This window comes from Symphalangus syndactylus, chromosome 15 (assembly GCF_028878055.3).
Source record: "Symphalangus syndactylus isolate Jambi chromosome 15, NHGRI_mSymSyn1-v2.1_pri, whole genome shotgun sequence".
Classification (NCBI taxonomy): Eukaryota; Metazoa; Chordata; class Mammalia; order Primates; family Hylobatidae; genus Symphalangus; species Symphalangus syndactylus.
In genome coordinates this window covers 9,777,501-9,799,495 of record NC_072437.2, presented here as the reverse complement: position 1 = coordinate 9,799,495, position 21,995 = coordinate 9,777,501, and the positions used below count along the sequence as shown (strand labels likewise).

Here is a 21,995-nt window from a genome sequence, read left to right as displayed (position 1 = left end):
ATGTCATCTGCAAACAGGGACAATTTGACTTCCTCTTTTCCTAATTGAATACCCTTTATTTCCTTCTCCTGCCTGATTGCTCTGGCCAGAACTTCCAGCACTATGTTGAATAGGAGTGGTGAGAGAGGGCATCCCTGTCTTGTGCCAGTTTTCAGAGGGAATGCTTCCAGTTTTTGCCCATTCAGTATGATATTGGCTGTGGGTTTGTCATAGATAGCTGTTATTATTTTGAGATATGTCCCATCAATACCTAATTTATTGAGAGTTTTTAGCATGAAGGGTTGTTGAATTTTGTCAAAGGCCTTTTCTGCATCTATTGAGATAATCATGTGGTTTTTGTCTTTGGTTCTGTTTATATGCTGGATTACATTTATTGATTTGCGTATGTTGAACCAGCCTTGCATCCCAGGGATGAAGCCCACTTGATCATGGTGGATAAGCTTTTTGATGTGCTGCTGGATTCGGGTTGCCAGTATTTTATTGAGGATTTTTGCATCAATGTTCATCAAGGATATTGGTGTGAAATTCTCTTTTTTGGTTAAGTCTCTGCCAGGTTTTGGTATCAGGACGATGCTGGCTTCGTAAAATGTGTTAGGGAGGATTCCCTCTTTTTCTATCGATTGGGATAGTTTCAGAAGGAATGGTACCAGTTCCTCCTTGTACCTCTGGTAGAATTCAGCTGTGAATCCATCAGGTCCTGGACTCTTTTTGGTTGGTAAGCTATTGATTATTGCCACAATTTCAGAACCTGTTATTGGTCTATTCAGAGATTCAACTTCTTCCTGGTTTAGTCTTGGAAGGGTGTATTTGTCGAGGAATTTATCCATTTCTTCTAGATTTTCTAGTTTATTTGCATAGAGGTGTTTGTAGTATTCTCTGATGGTACATTGTATTTCTGTGGGATCGGTGGTGATATCCCCTTTTTCGTTTTTTATTGCATCTATTTGATTCTTCTCTCTTTTCTTCTTTATTAGTCTTGCTAGCGGTCCATCAATTTTGTTGATCTTTTCAAAAAACCAGCTCCTGGATTCATTAATTTTTTGAAGGGTTTTTTGTGTCTCTATTTCCTTCAGTTCTGCTCTGATTTTAGTTATTTCTAGCCTTCTGCTAGCTTTTGAATGTGTTTGCTCTTGCTTTTCTAGTTCTTTTAATTGTGATGTTAGGGTGTCAATTTTGGATCTTTCCTGCTTTCTCTTGTGGGCATTTAGTGCTATAAATTTCCCTCTACACACTGCTTTGAATGTGTCCCAGAGATTCTGGTATGTTGTGTCTTTGTTCTCGTTGGTTTCAAAGAACATCTTTATTTCTGCCTTCATTTTATTATGTACCCAATAGTCATTCAGGAGCAGGTTGTTCAGTTTCCATGTAGTTGAGCGGTTTTGAGTGAGTTTCTTAATCCTGAGGTCTAGTTTGATTGCACTGTGGTCTGAGAGACAGTTTGTTATAATTTCTGTTCTTTTACATTTGCTGAGGAGAGCTTTACTTCCAACTATGTGGTCAATTTTGGAATAGGTGTGGTGTGGTGCCGAAAAAAATGTATATTCTGTTGACTTGGGGTGGAGAGTTCTGTAGATGTCTATTAGGTCCACTTTATGTAGAGCTGAGTTCAATTCCTGGATATCCTTGTTAACTTTCTGTCTCGTTGATCTGTCTAATGCTGACAGTGGGGTGTTAAAATCTCCCATTATTATTGTGTGGGAGTTTAAGTCCCTTTGTAGGTCACTGAGGACTTGCTTTATGAATCTGGGTGCTCCTGTGTTGGGTGCATATATATTTAGGATAGTTAGCTCTTCTTGTTGGATTGATCCCTTTACCATTATGTAATGGCCTTCTTTGTCTCTTTTGATCTTTGTTGGTTTAAAGTCTATTTTATCAGAGACTAGGATTGCAACCCCTGCCTTTTTTTGATTTCCAGTTGCTTGATAGATCTTCCTCCATCCCTTTATTTTGAGTCTATGTGTGTCTCTGCACGTGAGATGGGTTTCCTGAATATGGCACACTGATGGGTCCTGACTCCTTATCCAGTTTGCCAGTCTGTGTCTTTTGATTGGAGCATTTAGCCCATTTACATTTAACGTTAATATTGTTATGTGTGAATCTGATCCTGTCATTATGATGTTAGTTGGTTATTTTGCTCGTTAGTTGCTATAGTTTCTTCCTAGCCTCGATGGTCTTTATAATTTGGCATGTTTTTGCAGTGGCTGGTACCGGTTGTTCCTTTCCATGTTTAGTGCTTCCTTCAGGAGTTCTTTTAGGGCAGGCCTGGTGGTAACAAAATCACTCAGCGTTTGCTTGTCTGTAAAGTATTTTATTTCTCCTTCACTTATGAAGCTTAGTTTGGCGGGATAGGAGATTCTGGGTTGAAAATTCTTTTCTTTAAGAACGTTGAATATCGGCCCCCACTCTCTTCTGGCTTGTAGAGTTTCTGCTGAGAGATCAGCTGTTAGTCTGATGGGCTTCCCTTTGTGGGTAACCCGACCTTTCTCTCTGGCTGCCCTTAACATTTTTTCCTTCATTTCAACTTTGGTGAATCTGACAATTATGTGTCTTGGAGTTGCCCTTCTCGAGGAGTATCTTTGTGGCGTTCTCTGTATTTCCTGAATCTGAATGCTGGCCTGCCTTGCTAGATTGGGGAAGTTCTCCTGGATAATATCTTGCAGAGTGTTTTCCAACTTGGTTCCATTCTCCCCATCATTTTCAGGTACACCAATCAGACGTAGGTTTGGTCTTTTCACATAGTCCCAAATTTCTTGGAGGCTTTGTTCATTTCTTTTTATTCTTTTTTCTCTGAACTTCCCTTCTCTCTTCATTTCATTCATTTCATCTTCCATCAGCGATACCCTTTCTTCCAGTTGATTGCATCTGCTACTGAGGCTTCTGCAATCTTCGCGTAGTTCTCGAAACTTGGCTTTCAGCTCCATCAGCTCCTTGAAGCCCTTCTCTCCATTGGTTATTCTAGTTATCCATTCTTCTAATTTTTTTTCAAAGTTTTTAACTTCTTTGCTATTGTTTTGAATTTCCTCTCGTAGCTCAGAGTAGTTTGATCGTCTGAAGCCTTCTTCTCTCAACTCATCAAAGTCATCCTCCATCCAGCTTTGTTCCGTTGCTGGTGAGGAACTGCGTTCTTTTGGAGGACGAGAGGTGCTCTGTTTTTTAGAGTTTCCAGTTTTTGTGCTCTGTTTTTTCCCCATCTTTGTGGTTTTATCTACTTTTTGTCTTTGATGATGGTGATGTACAGATGGGTTTTTGGTGTGGATGTCCTTTCTGTTTGTTAGTTTTCCTTCTACCAGACAGGACCCTCAGCTGCAGGTCTGTTGGAGTTTACTAGAGGTCCACTCCAGACCCTGTTTGGCTGGGTGTCAGCAGCGGTGGCTGCAGAGCAGCGGATTTTCGTGAGACCACAAATTCAGCTGTCTGATAGTTCCTCTGAAAGTTTTGTCTCAGAGGAGTACCCGGTTGAATGAGGTGTCAGTCTGTCCCTACTGGGGGGTGCCTCCCAGTTAGGCTGCTCAGGGGTGAGGGACCCACTTTAGGAGGCAGTCTGTCCGTTCTCAGATCTCCAGCTGCCTGCTGGGGGAACGACTACTCTCTTCAAAGCTGTCAGTCAGACAGGGACATTTAAGTCTGTGGAGGTTCTTGCTGAGTTTTTGTTTGTCTGTGCCCTGCCCCCAGAGGTGGAGCCTACAGAGGCAGGCAGGCCTCCTTGAGCTGTGGTGGGCTCCACCCAGTTCGAGCTTCCTGGCTGCTTTGTTTACCTAAGCAAGCCTGGGCAATGGCGGACGCCCCTCCCCCAGCCTCGCTGCTGCCTTGCAGCTTGATCTCAGACTGCTGTGCTAGCAATCAGCAAGACTCCGTGGGCATAGGACCCTCCGAGCCAGGTGCGGGACACAATCTCCTAGTGTGCCGTTTTCCAGGCCCGTTGGAAAAGCGCAGTATTAGGATGGGACTGACCCGATATTCCAGGTGCCGTCTGTTTCCCCTTTCTTTGACTAGGAAAGGGAACTCCCTGACCCCTTGCGCTTCCCGAGTGAGGCAATGCCTCGCCCTGCTTCGGCTCGCGCACAGTGAGCTTCACGGACTGTCCTGCACCCACTGTTAGGCACTCCCTAGTGAGATGAAACCGGTACCTCAAGCAGAATTGCAGAAATCACCCATCTTCTGTGTCACTGGGGCTGGGAGCTGGAGACGGGAGCTGTTCCTATTCGGCCATCTTGGCTCCACCCTCTGGCTAATCATCTTCTGAGGTTTGGGAAGGGAGCGTGAAGATGGCGGAGGGGCGTGGTTTCCGCTCAGGCGCCTCCAGGTTCTGCCCTCCGTCTCCTCTGTCACTGCCTCTGTCACTGCCTGTCCTCAGAGCTCCAGCTCTCCCTCGCGGTCGCTCACCACGTGACGTGACACATGCAGTCCTGGATGGGTGACAGCCCGGGAAGGCTGGCGGGTCTCCTAGGACCGTGCCCCGCACTGCGCCTGAGCTGAGCATCGCCAGGCGGTCTGGACACCGTCGGGGCTGAGAACACTGAGTCCTGCAGCAGAGGATGACACGTGGGCCCTGCCGGCTGGAGGGGCCGCCCCTGGGCTGCTCCTTACGCCCCCTCTGCTCTCTCCTAGGGCATTTCCTTGAAGGGAGAAGAAGGAATCATGGGCTTTCCTGGACCGAGGGTAAACCACGCCTTTTATAACTGCACTTGTTGGTCTGGTTGGGTTTTTTTCAATAGGCTTTCATTTTTAGAGCTGTTTCAGATTCACAGCAAAATTTAGCAGAAAGTATAGAGATTTCTCATTATTACTCCCCACCTCCACACACACACAGCCCCCCAGCACGAACATCTAGCCCTGGGGGCTGCACTGGCTACAGTCCGTGAACCACCTTGACACACCCTCTTCACCCAGCAGCAGGTGTGCAGACGTGGCCCTCCCCGCGGAGGAGGCGCGAGTACCGCACAAAACCTTTCTGCTTGTGTGTGTTCAGCTCAGTTAATCTGTAGTAACCAAAAATGTAGAATATCTCAAACACACGTTGATTTCCGATTGTCCCAAGAGCCCAACAGAAATGTCCCTAGTTGTAAGGGTCGGGAAGGGGTCCCCGTCCACGGTGATTCAGCCACCTGAGAGACCTCACCTTCAGAGCCCCAGCCTGGACTGACCCCACTCACTCCACGACCACACCTAGCTGAGGGCTGGGACAGGTGGTCAGAGCCCTGGGCCCAGGAAGAAAAAGCAGAATTTTGGTGGCTATCTGGCAGTTGCTACCACTCAAAAGACCATATTTTACATTCTCCAAAAATAAGAATAGAGAGACAGTAGAACATTAGAGTACAAGCCTTTTTATATTTTTAGTTTTTTATTGTACTATCTTTATGGATTTCTCTGTATTTCTTTAAGTGGTAGAAATGAAAGTATTGCTAAAATGATGTATCTCCCTCAGGAAATGAAAGTCTTGGGATGGCTCTGATGCCTTCCATAGTGAAGCAGCTTTGAGATTAGGATGGGTTCTGCTTTCTTTGAGCCATTTTATCATAGTCATTATTTCCCACCCCCGCCCCGCACAACTTTGTAAAGGGGGAAGAATTGTGTTAATAGTTGGTATTGAATTTGGCAATTTGTTGCTATTCTTCAAAATCTGGACCTGAGACTTGATCAGTCTGTCCATCAGCATTTTGCTGTAATCACAGCCAGGTGCCATAGTCAAGCCCTCTGGAAATGTCTACTGCATATTCTGAGCCGTTTGCCTCTGTTTTTTGTTCATTCCAGGGTTACCCTGGCTTGAGTGGTGAAAAAGGATCACCAGGACAGAAGGTAAGTTGGATGCATGAACTGCAATCTGCTCTGGGCCCACGACATCCCACAGAGGTTAAATAAATAGGCCTTGGCATCTCAGGAAAGAAAATTGTTTCCAGAAAAAAACATTGAAAACGGTTCTTGTATTTGCAGTCACAAAGATAATCCTGCCTCACGATACTTGAGGCAGGTCATTACCTTGGCTCTCATTTTTGCAAACTATCTTTTGGTTCCTCCCCTTCAAAGTGTCCATCACTCGACCCCACCAGCCATGGCTTCTATATCGTCCAACCTCACAACCCTCCTCCATGTCCTTGTCACTCGTAAGAAGGTCCTGGACTTGGTGACCCAGGGTCCACCTAAATTTTTTTATAGATTGACCCATACTGTGACACTTCATTTATGTTTAATGACAACCCAATTATTTTTATCATGAGTTCTGTGGACAGATTTTTGGCTTTTTTTTAGGAGAAAAATGTTATGTAAGAAATGTATTATGGGCCAGGTGCAGTGTCTCATGCCTGTAATCCCAGCACTTTGGGAGGCCTGAGGAGGGTGGATCACCTGAGGTCAGGAGTTTGAGACCAGCCTGACCAACATGTTGAAACCCTGTCTCTACTAAAAATACAAAATTTGCCAGGCATGGTGTGGGCACCTGTAATCCCAGCTACTCGGAAGGCTGAGGCAGGAGAATCACTTGAACCCAGGAGGCAGAAGCTACAGTAAGCCGAGATCGCGCCATTGCACTCCGGCCTGGGCAACAAGAGTGAAACTCCATCATAAAATAATAATAATAATGATAAAATTTTTAAAAAGACGTGTATTATGAATCTAGGTCAGATTTAGAACCGTCTGAACTCTAGGTCATACACGATATTTTAGTTCAGTGGTTGATGCCTTTTCACTGTTCACCGTGCCTGCGGGTCCCACCGCACAGCACACAGCACATGCCTCCCACGGCAGGCCCGGCAGTCTCCCCAGCCACCACCGCTGACAGCCCCTTGGGTCTCACATCACATTCATGCCAACATACACACAAAGACGTGTAGCTTCACATACATGTAACGGAGCAACAAAAGAAATGACTGTGTCTGTGCTGCTCTGCCCAGTGCCCCTTAGAGAATGTTCCACGTTGGCAGGTACACATCTGCCTCGTTCTTTAAAGCTGCAGAGAATGGCAGTCAATAGATGCACCATATTTCCGTACCCCCTCGAGGTGTTTTTCATATTTCCAGCAAATATGCAGTCACCTTGGTGGTACACAGGGCTTGGCTGCCTGCCCATGGGCTAGTATGTCCTTCGCTCAGTCCTAGTGGGTGCATAGAGATAGAGTTTTGTCAGAATCACTAGCCTCAGAATCACAACTCCGTTGAATCCTGCTCAGGGCTGCACAGAGGGTAGCGTGGCGTCTGGAGGCCCACGGGCTTCAGTTAGCTGGTACAGAAGCTCGGCAGGCCTAGCGGGGGTTCCGCCATGCTTGTTCCAGGACCGCAGATGCACCTGCCTCCCAGACTCGCTTTCTGACCTCCACTGGCTCTAGACAGGGGCCGTCTTGACCCAGCATTCTGGTTTTGACCATTCAAACTTAACACCAACCTTGCTGACTTCCTGAAACCTCAAATGATCTTACTGTTCCCATTCCTGTTACTTTATGCTAAACTCAGCCCGAGGAGCCAACACCAGGCTTTGCTGTAATCACACCCAGCCTTTCATGACATCAGTTACTGATCGGAGTACTCCCAAAGGCAGCACACCTAGAGCAAGAGCTACCCAAATGCACCCCACCCAGAGGCCATATTCTAGTTCATGGCTTAGGAAAAGCAAATGTTGTAAAGGGACAGAGACTAAAGCAGACATTATCGTTCAAAAGTAACCCATTTCCACCTATCGCATGTGATTAAAGTGCTGCTGTTAATTTCCTACCATGTGCTGGTAAAATTATAATTATCTTTCGTTTTCCATCTTCAACACAAGGGAGTTGTAGCATTTAAAAGTGTATTTCCAGATGCCTGTAATCCCAGCAGTTTGGGAGGCCAAGGTGAGTGGATCATAGAGGTCAGGAGTTCAAGACCAACCTGGCCAACATGGTGAAACCCTGTCTCTACTAAAAATACAAAAAAAAAAAAAACAAGAAAAATTACCTGGGTGTGGCGCATGCCTGTAATTCCAGCTACTCAGGAGGCTGAGGCACGAGAATCGCTTGAACCTGGGAGGCAGAGGTTGCAGTGAGCCAAGATCGCGCCACTGCACTCCAGCCTGGGGGAGAGAGTGAGACTCTCTGTCTCAAAAAAAAAAAAAAAAAAAAAAAAAAAAAAAAAAAAAAAAAAAAATGTGCATTCCACAGAGATGCTCCCTGGAACTCCAAAGTTAATGAAAGATAAGATGCTATGTAAACAGTGGCCACCTGGCAGCTCTGGGGCTGAGGCCCAGATGTGAAGATGGTGAGGCATCGGGCTTTTGTTTCCAGCTTTCTGCAGTTGCAACAACTCAGGAAGATGCAGATATTTCCAGTTAAGTGGGTTACGGGGAGGCAGTTTACTCAACTATAGAAGTGGGAAATAGGCAGACATACACAAATGACGCAGCCGCCCTGCTTGTGAGCACCGATCTGCACCACAGCTGTGTCCGCCCTCTGTCATCCCACTGGCCAGGTGGCCGTCACTCCATGACTTTCAGTTGTCCCCACCCGACACCTCCCCCCAGACACCAAAAGCCCCTCCAAGGAACAACTGCTTGGTAACATAAACAGTGCATCAAAATGGGAGGAACCAGAAAAGAAAAGATATCCTGGGTAGAAACTTGCCCTCCTCTACATAAACACAGAATTGGTCACCTGTCATCCCTACTGAGATTGTCAGAACTTCTATTAGTTCCAACCTTTTCTAAAAAGGAATGGAGACGTAGCGTTTATGAATTCGGTTATTTTCAATTTTCTGAGAAATTAGAGATGGTTTCCGCTCCTCTTTCTAGGGGAAACATATCGTTAGTAACTGAGCAAATGCTGTCCACAGTGTTATTTTATAATTTTATAATTTTAAAATAACTCCACAGAGTTATTTTAAGAAGTGTTCATTGAGACCTAGTCTCCTTTGAGGAATACATGCCACACCAACACGCGTTGTGTTGTGGGAAGTCCCCCCTCAGTAGGACCGTTGTCCTGTATGAGGACTGTCCAGGACTTCAGGGACACTGCATTTGCACCAGCTGCAGTGTCGATGACTTGGACTCTCACCAGATGCAGCCTCAGTCTTCCCTGCGGCTGTGTGTAGGTTTCCTCTGCAAAGCTTGAAGTGACAGACATGACCTCAGATTGAGTTCTTTTATGGAACTCTCACTGTCTTTAGTCTTTTTATACTAAATTACATCTCATTTGCAGGCTGGCGGGGTTTCTTTGCAGAGGCGCCTCTTTCAAGAGGCACATGCGTTCTATTTAGCCTAACAGGTGCTCCCTCAGCCACTGAAATGAAAAGGGTACAACAGGCAAATGAAGAACAGAAAGATAACAGGGGCCAGTTCACACCACGAGAGGCAGCAGACTGCTTTTAAGCTTCAGAAGCATGCATTTCCCTAAAAATGTCTAGCCGTACATTCTTTTCATCTGTTTGTTGCAGCTAGTCCCTGAGGACTTCTGCCCAAGGACTTTCCTTACTCCAGTTATTTCCACCCTTGAAAAACATAAAATCAACCTTGTACTTCTAAAATTGCATAATCAGAACTTCCCATGAATCATATATATGACCTCACTGAATTCAAATGAGTGATATGTTATTAGGTTTCGGGGAGGGCCGGGGAGAAAGGAGTGTGCAGTTTCAAAGCCCTTCACAGTTATCCATTCTAAAATAGTGATCTGCATGTCATCTCCTGACCTCAGCTTCCCCTAAGGGTGGGCTGTGTGGTGAGCTTGCTAGCAAGAATACAGACCTTGCCTGGAAGCAGGGTCTCAGGGAGCCCCGTGGAGCCTCCGCTGGGTCCTTCCCTGAGTGGTCGCCAGCCTGACTCTGGGAGCGCCTGGGTGATTCCTCCTTGGCCATCCCTGTGCCTCCCCGACCCTGTTGTGTTTGCCACTGAGAAACAGAGAGGAAAAAGTTTTGATCGTCATTTTGACTTAGGGTTCCCGCCTATCTGGGTTTCACTGCCAGTGGTCTCAGATGAACCCTGAGGGTGCATTTTCTCCTTGAGTGATGCATAACCCTCAGCCTCCTCCGAGTCAGTTGACCTGTTGACCTGCTGCTGGGAACTCCCGTGGAAACTTCTAGCTCATCGCTTTGGCTCTTGGGGTTCCAGCTGCCTCCGAGGAGTCCTGAGTGCTCCTTAAGTTGTCCCCCTTCCCCAATGGGTTTTCTATAATACCCAGTGCATTTCAGATGGTTCAAAGTGCCCATGCTGTCTTGGACCCTTCAGCAGAGATGGCGACACGTGGTGTCTGGGGTGCTTGTTTTGTTTGCTGAGGATGCCACAACATGGGGGTGTGATGCTCGTGGCCCGGAGTGAAGCTCAGATTTGACAAATTCCAGGGCACCCTCTGAGCTGGCCAGTTTGTGGCTGTGCTCACGGCCCCCACTGAGTGTCCAGCTGCCAGCTCCCATCACGGTGGGTACTTAAGGATTCCTAGCTTATCTCATGACGTGGCCTCTAAACAGGACCTCATTTTTAAAATCACAGAAGTTTGTCTTTACTTTTGAGTCTTCAGCTCCACCTAGCGTGAGAGAAAGTCCGGGTCCAAACCACAGGACCACAGCAAAACACACAAAGTGAAGTCCGTCTCAGTTAAGTCTAAACAACATGACTTTCAGTGCACCTGCTCCTGGGTATCAAGATAACCTCGAAAGTAATCAGAGAATGGACCTTTCTTATACCTGTGGTGTCTGGCATTCTGAATTTTGGGAGCTGAACCATGCATATTCTTTAAAAGAGAGAATACATTGCTAGATTTTTAGAGAGCTTTACTCTTCTGTCCAGATACATCATGATATGACTCAATGATAAACTTTTTCTTTCAAAAAATGTTCAAGGGAATGAGAAAACAAAACTTAGTGTTATGGTTGTTTTCTGTTTTTGTTTTTGTTTTTGAAACAGGGTGTTGCTCTGTTGCCCAGGCTGGAGAGCAGTGGCACCATCACAGCTCACTGCAACCTCAAACTCCTGGGTTCAAGCGATCCTCCCACCTCAGCCTCCCAAGTAGCTGGGACTGCAGGTGCATGCCACCATACCCGGTTACATTATGTATTTTTTGTAGAGACAGGGTTTCGCTATGTTTCCCGAGCTGGTCTCAAACTCCTGGGCTCAAGTGATCCTCCCACCTTGGCCTCCCGAAGTGCTGGGATTATAGGCATGGGCAACCACACACCGCAGAGATTTTTTTTAATGAAGAGAAAAAAACTCTAACTTAAGTAACCTTAATGCATCTATTTTGGTACTAAATGAAGATTTTCAAAACCCACCCTGGGGGAGAGTTTCAACAGTTGGTTCAGGTTGTCAATACCGGACCCCACTGATCAGTCGTAAAAGCAACCCGGCACTCGTACATTCTGTAGGAGAAGAGGTGCCCAGCATCCTCTGCTAACGATCCCTGCTGAAACCTGGGGCAGCCTCCAGCCATAATGACTCATGTGGAGGAAACATGGGGTTAGAAGAACAGATTGTACAACACCACGGGGATGAGACTGACCACAGCCCACCACACAGAACATCCACAGCACAGATGACCCAGTGTCTTCAACAACCACAAAATGATACTAAAAACATAGAAAGGAAGAAGGGACTATTGTGAATTAAATGAGAATTCAGATACATAGCAGCCAAGTGTTATATTTGGACTTTTTTGGCTCCTGGTTCAAGCAAAGCAACCTTAAAAAGACACTTTTGAGACCGAAGTCAGGGAAAATTGAACACAGACTGGGTTAATACATGACTTTAATGAACTGTTGTTAATTTTATGAGATATAATAATGCTATTGCGGTCACTTTTTGGAGTTATACATCAGAGACAAAAATTAAAAGCAAATATCTTTCTTGCAGGGAAGCCGAGGCCTGGATGGCTATCAAGGCCCTGATGGACCCCGGGGACCCAAGGTGAGCCCGTTTCTCATGTCTTTGCCACTTATGGTGTCTCGCCCACCCTGGCTGGCCTTACTCCCCTCCTGATGGTGTCCTGTGGAGGCATCCCCTGCCCTAAAAAGTACGAGATCCCCAAATACACGGCCTCTGACACTGGACAGATGAGGTGAATGGTGACCTACGAGCCACTTGTGCTCCCAGCCAGGGAGAAGGGTGCCGCCTGCCACTCGGGGCCACGCAGGGGTGCACTCAGGCACAGAGGGAGCCAGCAGGCCTGGGGAAGGCAGGCTTTGTAGTAACAAGAGGGTGAGGTGCCCCTGGTTTCCAAGGGAGGGTGTGGCTTGTGTGAGTAATTCCGGAGCTTGCAGGGAGGGGAGACCATTAGGTGGAGGACCAGGTGGGTGCTGCTGGTCGAGCTGAGAGGGAACTCACCTGTGGGGAACCTGGGTGGGGGCACATCTGGAGAGGACTTCTGAGCCGGGTGAGGCTCAAAGAAGTGAAGGTGGTGCCTGGGATGCTGCCTTATGACAAATGCTGCCTTACGACACAGATGGCGCTCCACGGGGGTCCTGCGGCCGCATCATCTCCCAGCCCACCCTCGCCAGGCGGCTCGGCTATCACTACCCAAAATGTAATAGTCTGAACTACCGAAAGCACAGTCTCCTGGCATTCGACAAGGATTTCAAAATGAGATGAGCCCCTGCCTGTCTTGTTCTCTTTGGGCACCTGTGGCTGGTGGCTGGGATGCCAGGCTCTGCCACCCTAGCATGGGGATGCTGCCCCAGGCACTGTCTGTGGTTCCACTGGTTGAAATAGCTGCTCTGCCAGCCTGACGGTCCACGCTCGGGTTTCTTCTTTGGAAATATGTGTACTGTCAAAAACTCCAAAAAGCTATTCTCACGTCCTGTTTTTCTCTTTTCTTTCTCTAGGGAGAAGCCGGAGACCCAGGGCCTCCTGGACTACCTGCCTACTCCCCTCATCCTTCCCTAGCAAAAGGTATGTGAACAATTTCACCTGCATAGTTCAGCATCACATACACATTCTCTCCTGTTAAGGACACAGAGCCATGAACTTTCAAGACAGATTTTCTAAGCAACCCTAAAACTTGAAGTATAATAATAATAATAATAAAACGAAATTTAGTACATAACTTCATGTACAATTTCCTTCATGCTTAAATGTATCACAGGGAGACCTTTGTGTTGCCTGTGCCTGAGACAGTCCTCACCACCTACACGTGAGAAATCCCCTCTGTTGGGGAATTCTTTCATTTCTGCTTAACTTGTAGAGTTCTAGTTCTGCCGTCTGGACTATCGCTAAAGAAATCAAGGGGCAGCAGCCCCAGCCACCTTCGGATTTTTTCCCCAAATGTACCAAGGTTCTTAAGCCCTCTGCTTGCCAGCCCGACACCTGGAATTGATCATAACTCATAACCAGTGAACAGTCACATGCTTTCAGGCTTCAAGGCAACTAAATTCCCAGATATTTGCACATAACAACCACTCCCCACTGTCACAGTTGACCTTGGAGTGTAAACGAAGGACTTTGCGCATGTCGTCACTAATGCTCATCTTGTTGTTAAGGCTCAGCCTTCCAAATTGGAAAGATTATATGGAAATCCAATCCTAGTCCTACAACTAGAGCACTTGGCTCTGAACCTTGTAGAATGCACATCCTTCTAGGTTAAAAAAAAAGTTTCGAGAACCTCCTCCTAATAATCGTGCGTATATATCTTTGCGGATCATTGGCCCATGTTATAGTCAGCTCTGTGAGGACAGACATTTCAGCCTGTCTTGTTCGCTGCTGTATTCCCAATGCGTGGAACAGGACAGGCACAGAGTTGGAGCTCAGCAAACGCCTGACTGTGTGAGTGAACGACATGCCGAAACATACATCAGACAGGCGTTGTGAAGGGTGGGGTTTTTTAAATACACACGCTCTGGTGTTTACCTCTTGAACTCAGCAGGTCACCTGGTCTCCCTGTCCTCTAAGCCTAGGTGTCAAGAATTCACCTCCCTGCTTAGATGCGAGCCCTCTGTCAGTTTGATAATGGCTTTGCATGTCTTCATCCAATGCTGATCAAAACACAGGACAGAACAGGGCCACGAGCAGTGCCTCGAGGAGCCCCTGAGACGTCTGTCTGGGGAGGCGTGGAGCCATGAATGGGGATATTTTGAAATCCATGCTCAGCTTCCATGATGCCCGTAACTATGAGAGTGGCATTTCCTGCCTCATCCGTGGCGCACACCTGGCTACCAAACCTGAGACCCACTAACAAGGGTCATGAGCCCACTTTGACTTGACTCATTATTAAAAATTTTGGTAAAAAGGAAATATTCTCTTTGAGATTTTAGGAACATAATTTTTAAGTTAATGCTGGCGATGTTTCTTTTGCATTTTTTAAAAATGTTGCTGACTGAGAACCCAGCTCTCACCAACCCCTCCCTTCTCACCGCACTATATTCCTGGAAATCACACTGCAAAGGCGGGTGCTTTCAAAATTCACTTTTTCCCACAAGCGGATTCAGAAATGCGGAGGTTGCCTGCCGCCTTTTCTACTGGACAACATTCCCGAGGTATTGGTGAGCTGGAATGTGACTGACTTGCTTTCCAGGGTTTCTTAAAGGTTGACTAACCTGCAGATTCCCTCAGGGAAAAGAGGCAGTAAGCGTATCTTTTTCAAGGTAACATTGCATGAACTTGTCAAAAGGCAAAAAGGAGAGAGGGGTTTGTATTAAAAGAAATGATTCCGAGGTACCTAGAAATAAAAGTAATCTTGCTATTCTTCCAAACAATGAGATCTGTGACTTTCAATTTTGTCTCTTTTTATGGAATCATGACAATGGCTAACAGGTGTATAGGTCACACTGTGTGCCAGGCGATGCTCCAAGTTGTCCTAGTTGTACTTTTCAGTGTGTTTACCCCTCTGGGTGACCCTGTGAGGTGGAGATGGACTTGGCTGCATTTACTGAGGGAGAGCTGGAAGCGCAGGGCAGTTGAGTTCCTTGCCCAGGGTTGTGTTTAAGTGGAGGAGCCAGATTCAGGCCCAGGGCCTCTGGCTGCAGAGCGCAGCCCCCTGCACACTCGGCATGAAGCTGCCCAAGCAGGAGATGCCATACACGGAAGTCAGGCCTTCTGTCGCTTGCACGTGTGACTTCAGTGTGACGCCCAGCAAACCCTCTCCTTATTTTAAGGAACTTCATAAGATGACATGCAGAGTGAAAGCTTTCCTAGAAATTCCTAATGCCTACATGATAAAAAGTCCTATTTTCTTCTCTTCTCATCTTTCCCAATTATAGTCTAGAAAACAATGTGTTCTACAATAAAGCATCGCTATTTACACAGCAAAGGAACATAGCCATGCCACTTTGTCTTTGTTTGTTCAGGGGTGAAAGTTTTTAAAAGCCAAATTTTTTTATTCATCCAGCAGACAGGGATGAGGAAAAGAGCCTAATAGGGTTAAAGCTGGGGCTGAGGGGCAAAGTGGGGTGCAGGGAGTGAGGCCTCCTCGCTCCCAGGCCTCCAGCAGAATTGGCAACCACATTAGCTCCTTCTTTATTCGAGCTTTGGACTCACCTACTTCCTCACCCGGTTTTCACTAATCCTGTTCCCCTGCTGGCGATTGAGCCCCTTAAAAAGAGAGACCACCCCATGTATTAATCATCTTAACTCCTCATCAGGCCGCATACAGCATATGGAGCATTTGGTAAATATGTAGTCAATGAAAAAGCGAACGCCAGCTGCGATCCGTAGACTACGGTCTTGTTCTTACTGTGGGACTTGTTTCACTTCCAGGTGCCAGAGGTGACCCGGGATTCCCAGGGGCCCAAGGGGAGCCAGGAAGCCAGGGTGAGCCAGGAGACCCGGGCCTCCCAGGCCCCCCTGGCCTCTCCATCGGAGATGGAGGTAATGTGGCTTCATAATATCAACACCGGAGACCCAAAGCGCCTGCGCTCAGGTCCTAGCACACGCAAGTGAGCCTTCATTGACGACGTCGCTGTGTCGTCGTTACTCTTCCCCACTGACTAGTCTTAGCAACTCTAAGGAGCCCCGCGCACATGCTTTGGACACCTTCACAGAACCTCTGCACATATGACAGCCACTCCCCAACTAGGTTAGATGGTGCCACGATGAGTAACTGGCACGCTTCCACCTGTGGGTTGGGAAGAGAATGGAGAATCATCAGGTGTTATTGCCCAGTGTTGATCACAACTATCAAGCCATTATTTAAGGGGCAAGAAGAGGGATGTTTTTAATGTTGAAAAACGATAATGAACTATACCAATGGCTTCTACCCATCGGAGTTATTGATGGGGCCACGAAGCCCACTAGTGCCCCAGTGGGCCCCTCTGGACACGAACACAAAGGCAGTGGTGTAGTATGGGAGACTCACGCTGCAGGTGAATGCTGTTTGGTTTCAGATCAGAGGAGAGGCCTGCCGGGTGAGATGGGACCCAAGGGCTTCATCGGAGAGCCCGGCATCCCTGCGCTCTACGGGGGCCCACCTGGACCTGATGGAAAGCGAGGGCCTCCAGGACCCCCCGGGCTCCCTGGACCACCTGGACCTGATGGTGAGTGGAGGGAAACAAAAGGGAGGGTGTATCCTAATGTCCAGATGAGGCCCGGTCCCAGCCAGATGTTATTTGGGATTCTGTGCTAAATGACTCTGGGAACGAATCCAGCAGGCCAGTGATTAGGGTTCAGTGGATCCAGGTAGATTAGGGTGTAGTGGGTGCTCTCTGGGGTCCATGCAGAAGCTGGGGATGGAAGCTGAAGCCCTGTAAGCCTGTGAGTATCACAACCCCGTGGATGCCACACAGTGAGGTTTAGTTGCTGCAGCTTCGGTGAAATCCATCCTTCAGCGAGACATCTGAGCTGCACGGTCTGGAAACAGATGTGAGCTGACATCGCTGCGTCTGTGTCGGGGTGAGACATTCCACAAACCTAATCCAGGGTGAGGGCCTCACCCTTGACTGGCAGCCTCTCTCCTCTGTTACTCCAGCATGTTTAAGCCACCTTGATAATCTGCCTTCTCAGCCCGTGCACAGCCAAAGCTACAAGTGAACAGGTGAGAGTAGCTGGTGGCAAAAAGAGATGGCTGCATTATCTGCAAAAATAAGTGACAGCCGTCGGCCAAGGCCCAGACAAATGCCCATGAAAGTCAATAAAGCTGGCGGGCACAGGAGTGTGGACCCACCTGCCACCCAGCAGTGCATCCCTGAGTCAGCAAAGATGCTCTTTCAGGTTATAACGTTAGGTGACTCAGCTTGAGTTGAGAATGACCTGTCTCAGGCAGCGGGAAACATGCAGTCCCGCCTGGAGCTTGCTGTCAGCAAAGGCTGCTCTTTCAGCTTCAGCATTCAGAGAATTATGCTTTAAAGACCAAGCTTGTCCAACCCATGGGCCACATGCAGCCCAGGACGGCTTCAAATACAGCCCAACAAAATTCATAAACTTTTTAAAAATATTTTTACAATTTTTTTAGCTAATCAGCTGTATTAGTTCGTTCTCACGCTGCTGTAAGAACATACCCAAGACTGGGTGACTTATAAAGGAAAGAGGTTTAATTGACTCACAGTTCTGCAGGGCTCGGGAGGCCTCGGGAAATTTACAGTCATGGCAGAAGGGGAAGCAAACATGTCCTTCATGGCATCAGGAAGGAGAAGCAAGGAGTGAAGAGGGGAAAAGCCCCTTCTAAAACTGTCAGATCTCATGAGAACTCACTCACTATCGTGAGAACAGCATGGTGGAAACCGCCTCCATGATTCAGTTACCTCCTGTGAACCAGGTCCCCACCATGACATCTGGGGATTATGGGAACTACAACTCAAGATGAGATTTCAGTAGGGACACAAGACCTAACCATATCACCAGCTAACATTAGTGTTAGTGTATTTTATGTGTGGCCCAAGACAATTCTTCTTCCAATGTGGCCCACAGAAGCCAAAAGAGTGGACACTCCTGCTTTCAATGTTGTGAAATGCCTAATAGGAATATTTCATTCTCTCACAAGAGTGAATATAGGAGACGTCGGGAGAAAATAAGAGGTCATAGTCTCTTTCCGTGTGACGTTGACCAAAAGTTAACAGCCTCTTCTTTCCAAAGTCGTTTAAATTCCCTGACATTGCCCCTAATAATCTCTTATAGCCTCCTACCTTCGGGGAGGAAAAACACCATGTTTGCTAATGGACAGTGTTTGGTTTTAGTAACAGGTCAAATTCAAAGTCTCTGTTTTTGTTTTTGTTTGTTTGTTTGTTTGTTTTGAGACGGAGTCACGCTCTGTCACCCAGGCTGGAGTGCAGTGGCGCAATCTCGGCTCACTGCAAGCTCCGCCTCCTGGGTTCACTCCATTCTCCTGCCTCAGCCTGCCGAGTAGCTGGGACCACAGGCGCCCGCCACCACACAGCTGGGACCACAGGTGCCCGCCACCACACCCGGCTTATTTTTTGTGTTTTTAATAGAGACGGGGTTTCACCGTGTTAGCCAGGATGGTCTTGATCTCCTGACCTCGTGATCCGCCCGCCTCGGTCTCCCAAAGTGCTGGGATTACAGGCATGAGCCACCGTGCCCGGCCCAAAGTCTCTGTTTTAATTGTTTTTGGAAGATTACTTCTCTTTGACACATCTAGAAGGAAAATCATTGGAGTTATTAGAGGCAATATCTTCTATTTAAAAAGTAGTAGTCACTTCTCTGTGTCTGTTTTATATTATGAAGTAAAATTTTAACTTAATATGCTTTCTACTTTCCCAATTTTTCTTCAACTAGAAAACTCACATATTCCCACATTATTTTGAAAATTTTTAGGTGCAGGTATTTCCCTGGATCATGAACCTGCCAAAGAGTCTGAGCAGTGTGAACTTTATTTTTTTTATTTTTTATTTTTTTGAGGCAGGGTCTCGCTCTGTATCCCAGGCTGGAGTGCAGTGGTGCGATCTCTGCTCACTGCAACCTCCACCTCGTGGGATCAAGCGATCTTCCCACCTCAGCCTCTTGAGCAGCTGGGATTACAGGCATACACCACCACCACGCCTGGCTAATTTTGTAATTTTGGTAGAGACGGGGGTTTCACTATGTTGCCCAGGCTGGTCTTGAACTCCTGAGCTCAGGTGATCTGCCCACCTCAGCCTCCCACAGTGCTGGGATTACAGGTGTGAATCACCACACCTGGCCTTTAATTTTTTTTATTATCCTGGACTGCTGTGATAAGAGCTAGGTTTCTATGAGCATTATATTTCCTAAGCAAATGGTATCTTTTGAGTTTTCTTTTTCTGGAGCAGGACATAACATGTTAAAAACAAAAGCATACAAATATTCCACTTTAATGGCCAGGCATGGTGGCTCACACCTGTAATCCCAGCGCTTTGGGAAGCCAACGTGGGCCGATCACCTGAGGTCGGGAGTTCAAGACCAGCCTGACCAACATGGTGAAACCCCATCTCTACTAAAAATACAAAATTAGCCAGGTGCAGTGGCGCATGCCTGTAATCCCAGTTACTTGGGAGGCTGAGGCAGGAGAATCACTTGAATCCAGGAGGCAGAGGTTGCAGTGAGCCAGGATCGCACCTTTGCACTCCAGCCTGGGCAACAAGAGCAAAACTCCATCTCAATTAAAAAAAAGAAAAAACATCCACTTTAAAGAACTGTGATCAAAGGCTAACATCGCCATTATTCCTGTAACTAAACTCCATTTTGATAAAGTCACAAGCATATGCCATCTTGCTTTTCAAGTCTTGCGTAGTAAATCCGTGGTTTACTAGCATAAGTCAACTGCGAACAATTTAATTTCTGATCTGTATTGTGGGCTGATGAGGAAAATAATAAAATGAATGGTGTCAGATCAATATTACCAGCTAAAAATTTTAAAAGCACACAACTTAAGTCCTTTAATTATATATATTACCCCTGTGAGACACAAGGTTTCCAAATCAACATTTTTAAAGCAAGTTCTTATACAAAAAGTAACCCACCATAATGGCCTTTGGAAAATGTGGTGTGGTTGTAGTTTAGTAGGAATGACCTTGATTCCCATGGAGTTCTCTGACTTTTCCCCTGGAATGAAATTGTTAGATTCCTCTCTTGTTAACTACATTTCATCCTGTTTTATAGGTTGCTACTGATGAAAACCAGAATTTTTAGTCTTTTGCAGCTCCAGTAAAATCAAACCATGAAGACAGTTTTCTTTCTGGGTGAAATATTTTGCTTCCCTCTGTTCTAGTTCAGTTAGCTGAATTGAGTTCTGGGAAGTTCTGTTCCACTGTAGAAAAAGTCAAAATAGGCCTGGCTTGTTTGGCCAGGGGCTCTTTGTGGAAATCACGTTGCAAACATCTAAGAGGCACACTGCTATTCTATAGGACTTATTTAAAATGACTAATGTATTAGAGAAGAGGAGAGCAGCAGGGAGGCAGAGGAAGGCTGTCACCTTCAGAGAGCCGCTGTGTGCCTCTGGGACTAAATTTGCAAAGCATCCAATGCTTCCATTGTAAGGAGCGCCCACAATCTCTTTGTCCTGAATGAATGACATGTCTCAGATTGACAATGGTGATGTCTCTGAAGTGTGTGTGGTTAAATTTCTCTCTACCTGTGACACTGCACATCTCATCACACAGAGGGAGGGCTTGGAGACATAGAACAAAGCTCACAAAGTCCACAACTGACCGGACACGCAGCTGACCTGGTCACCAGTCACCCTTTGTCCCCAGCAGCACGGGGTGCGGCCGCCTCTCCTCCTAAGACGCTGTCTTCTCCCCTCCACTCCTGGGAAATCCCACTGCCCCCTTGACATCTCTCCTCTGAAGTCCCTGCCCCTCCCTGCACTCCCCACCTGGATGAACTGGTCCTCCACCTGAAAGTACATGCAGTGTGTGCTGGTCACTCACTCATTTCCTCTCCAGCCCTGTTCTGTGTTCTGAGCTACTAACAGAAACCGTTAACTCAACACAGAGTCAACCCTATGCACGTGTCTCACAAATGCCTCAAGCTCTCCCTGTCCAAAATGGAGCTCTGGGCCTCCTCCGTCCCCACCCCCTGCCACCCCGCAGGCCTCGCCCTTGGTCCTCACCCCCCTGCACAAACCCGGGAGCTCCAGCAGAACCCTGGGCCGCTCTGCGTCCCTCACCCATTTTGTACTGGATCCCTCGCACATCCTGGCGGGTCCTCCGCTCCAATGCTGTGTGTGCCCTTGCTATCCACCACCACCGCCCACGCAGCCTGCTAGGATGACACCCGCTGTTCCTTCCCTCGCCAGCGTGTCATCCACATGGCACACCCACATGGCACACCCACATGGCAGACCGCGTAGCCTCCCTCCTTGATGCCCTTTAATGGCTTCCTACTGCCCTCGGGGTAAAAGTCAAGTCTGGTTTCTTCCCCTCCCTTTGTGCAAATCTGCCCTTCACTCACCACCCTCTGGGTGCTGGCCTTCTCCCTATTTCAGGGCCTTTTAGAAACCCTGTCCTCACTCTGGAACATTCCCTCCCACTCCCCACTTCGGGGGCTCCTTTTTATTCTTTGGGCTTTAATTTAAGCATCACTTCCTCAGAAAGGACTCTCCTGACTACCCCCAAAACATTTCACTGGGCCTCTCCCTGCTGCTTTTCCCTTGTTCCCCAGCATGGGCCATAATTTGAAAATCCGCATTAGTGTGTTTACTGCATTGTGGGTTTAATGTGTGTCTCCACATCTAAGCTGTAAGCTCTGTGAGAGTCCATCAGTTTCATTTCCGGTTGTATACACACAGCACCTTGCACACAGCCTGGCACAGCATAGGCACGGGATAAGTGTTTGATGAGCGAATGAATGAATGAGCTATGGTAAACGTGCAGTGAGCAAACTGCATGGGACGGTATCCATGTCCTCGTTCTCATAGACGTTTATCCTCACCTGGCATTTCTCTGACTTGCAAACTCCCATGCTCTTTTCCAAGCAGATAGCTGGGTTATTTAAAGTTGGAGTTTTCTCACCTTCCTATGTGTAATGGCCTCATCCCCTGCTCCTCTCAAGTTCCATGTAGTGTCTATAGCAACATGTCTTTTAATTTGCTGGGGTGAGTGCCATTTGCCCGTTGGAGCTCTGACCCTATTATTTAACAGTGAGGAGGACAGATTGCCGCAGGGCACACCTGCAGAGCCTGCCCCCAGCAGCGCCTGCCCCCTGCGGCTTGT

General features: G+C 47.3%; 1 protein-coding gene across 2 annotated transcripts in view; it reads left to right on the top strand.

The window, feature by feature from the left end:
• Positions 1-21,995, top strand: part of COL4A2 (collagen type IV alpha 2 chain) — a 212,732-nt gene that overhangs the window by 133,367 nt on the left and 57,370 nt on the right. For both annotated transcript variants that reach the window (XM_055244659.2, XM_063618623.1), the window contains exons 15-20: positions 4,609-4,659; positions 5,752-5,796; positions 11,797-11,850; positions 12,765-12,831; positions 15,631-15,741; positions 16,257-16,406. In XM_055244659.2, the coding sequence (XP_055100634.2) occupies positions 4,609-4,659; positions 5,752-5,796; positions 11,797-11,850; positions 12,765-12,831; positions 15,631-15,741; positions 16,257-16,406 (478 nt within the window). The remainder of the gene's footprint in view (positions 1-4,608; positions 4,660-5,751; positions 5,797-11,796; positions 11,851-12,764; positions 12,832-15,630; positions 15,742-16,256; positions 16,407-21,995) is intronic.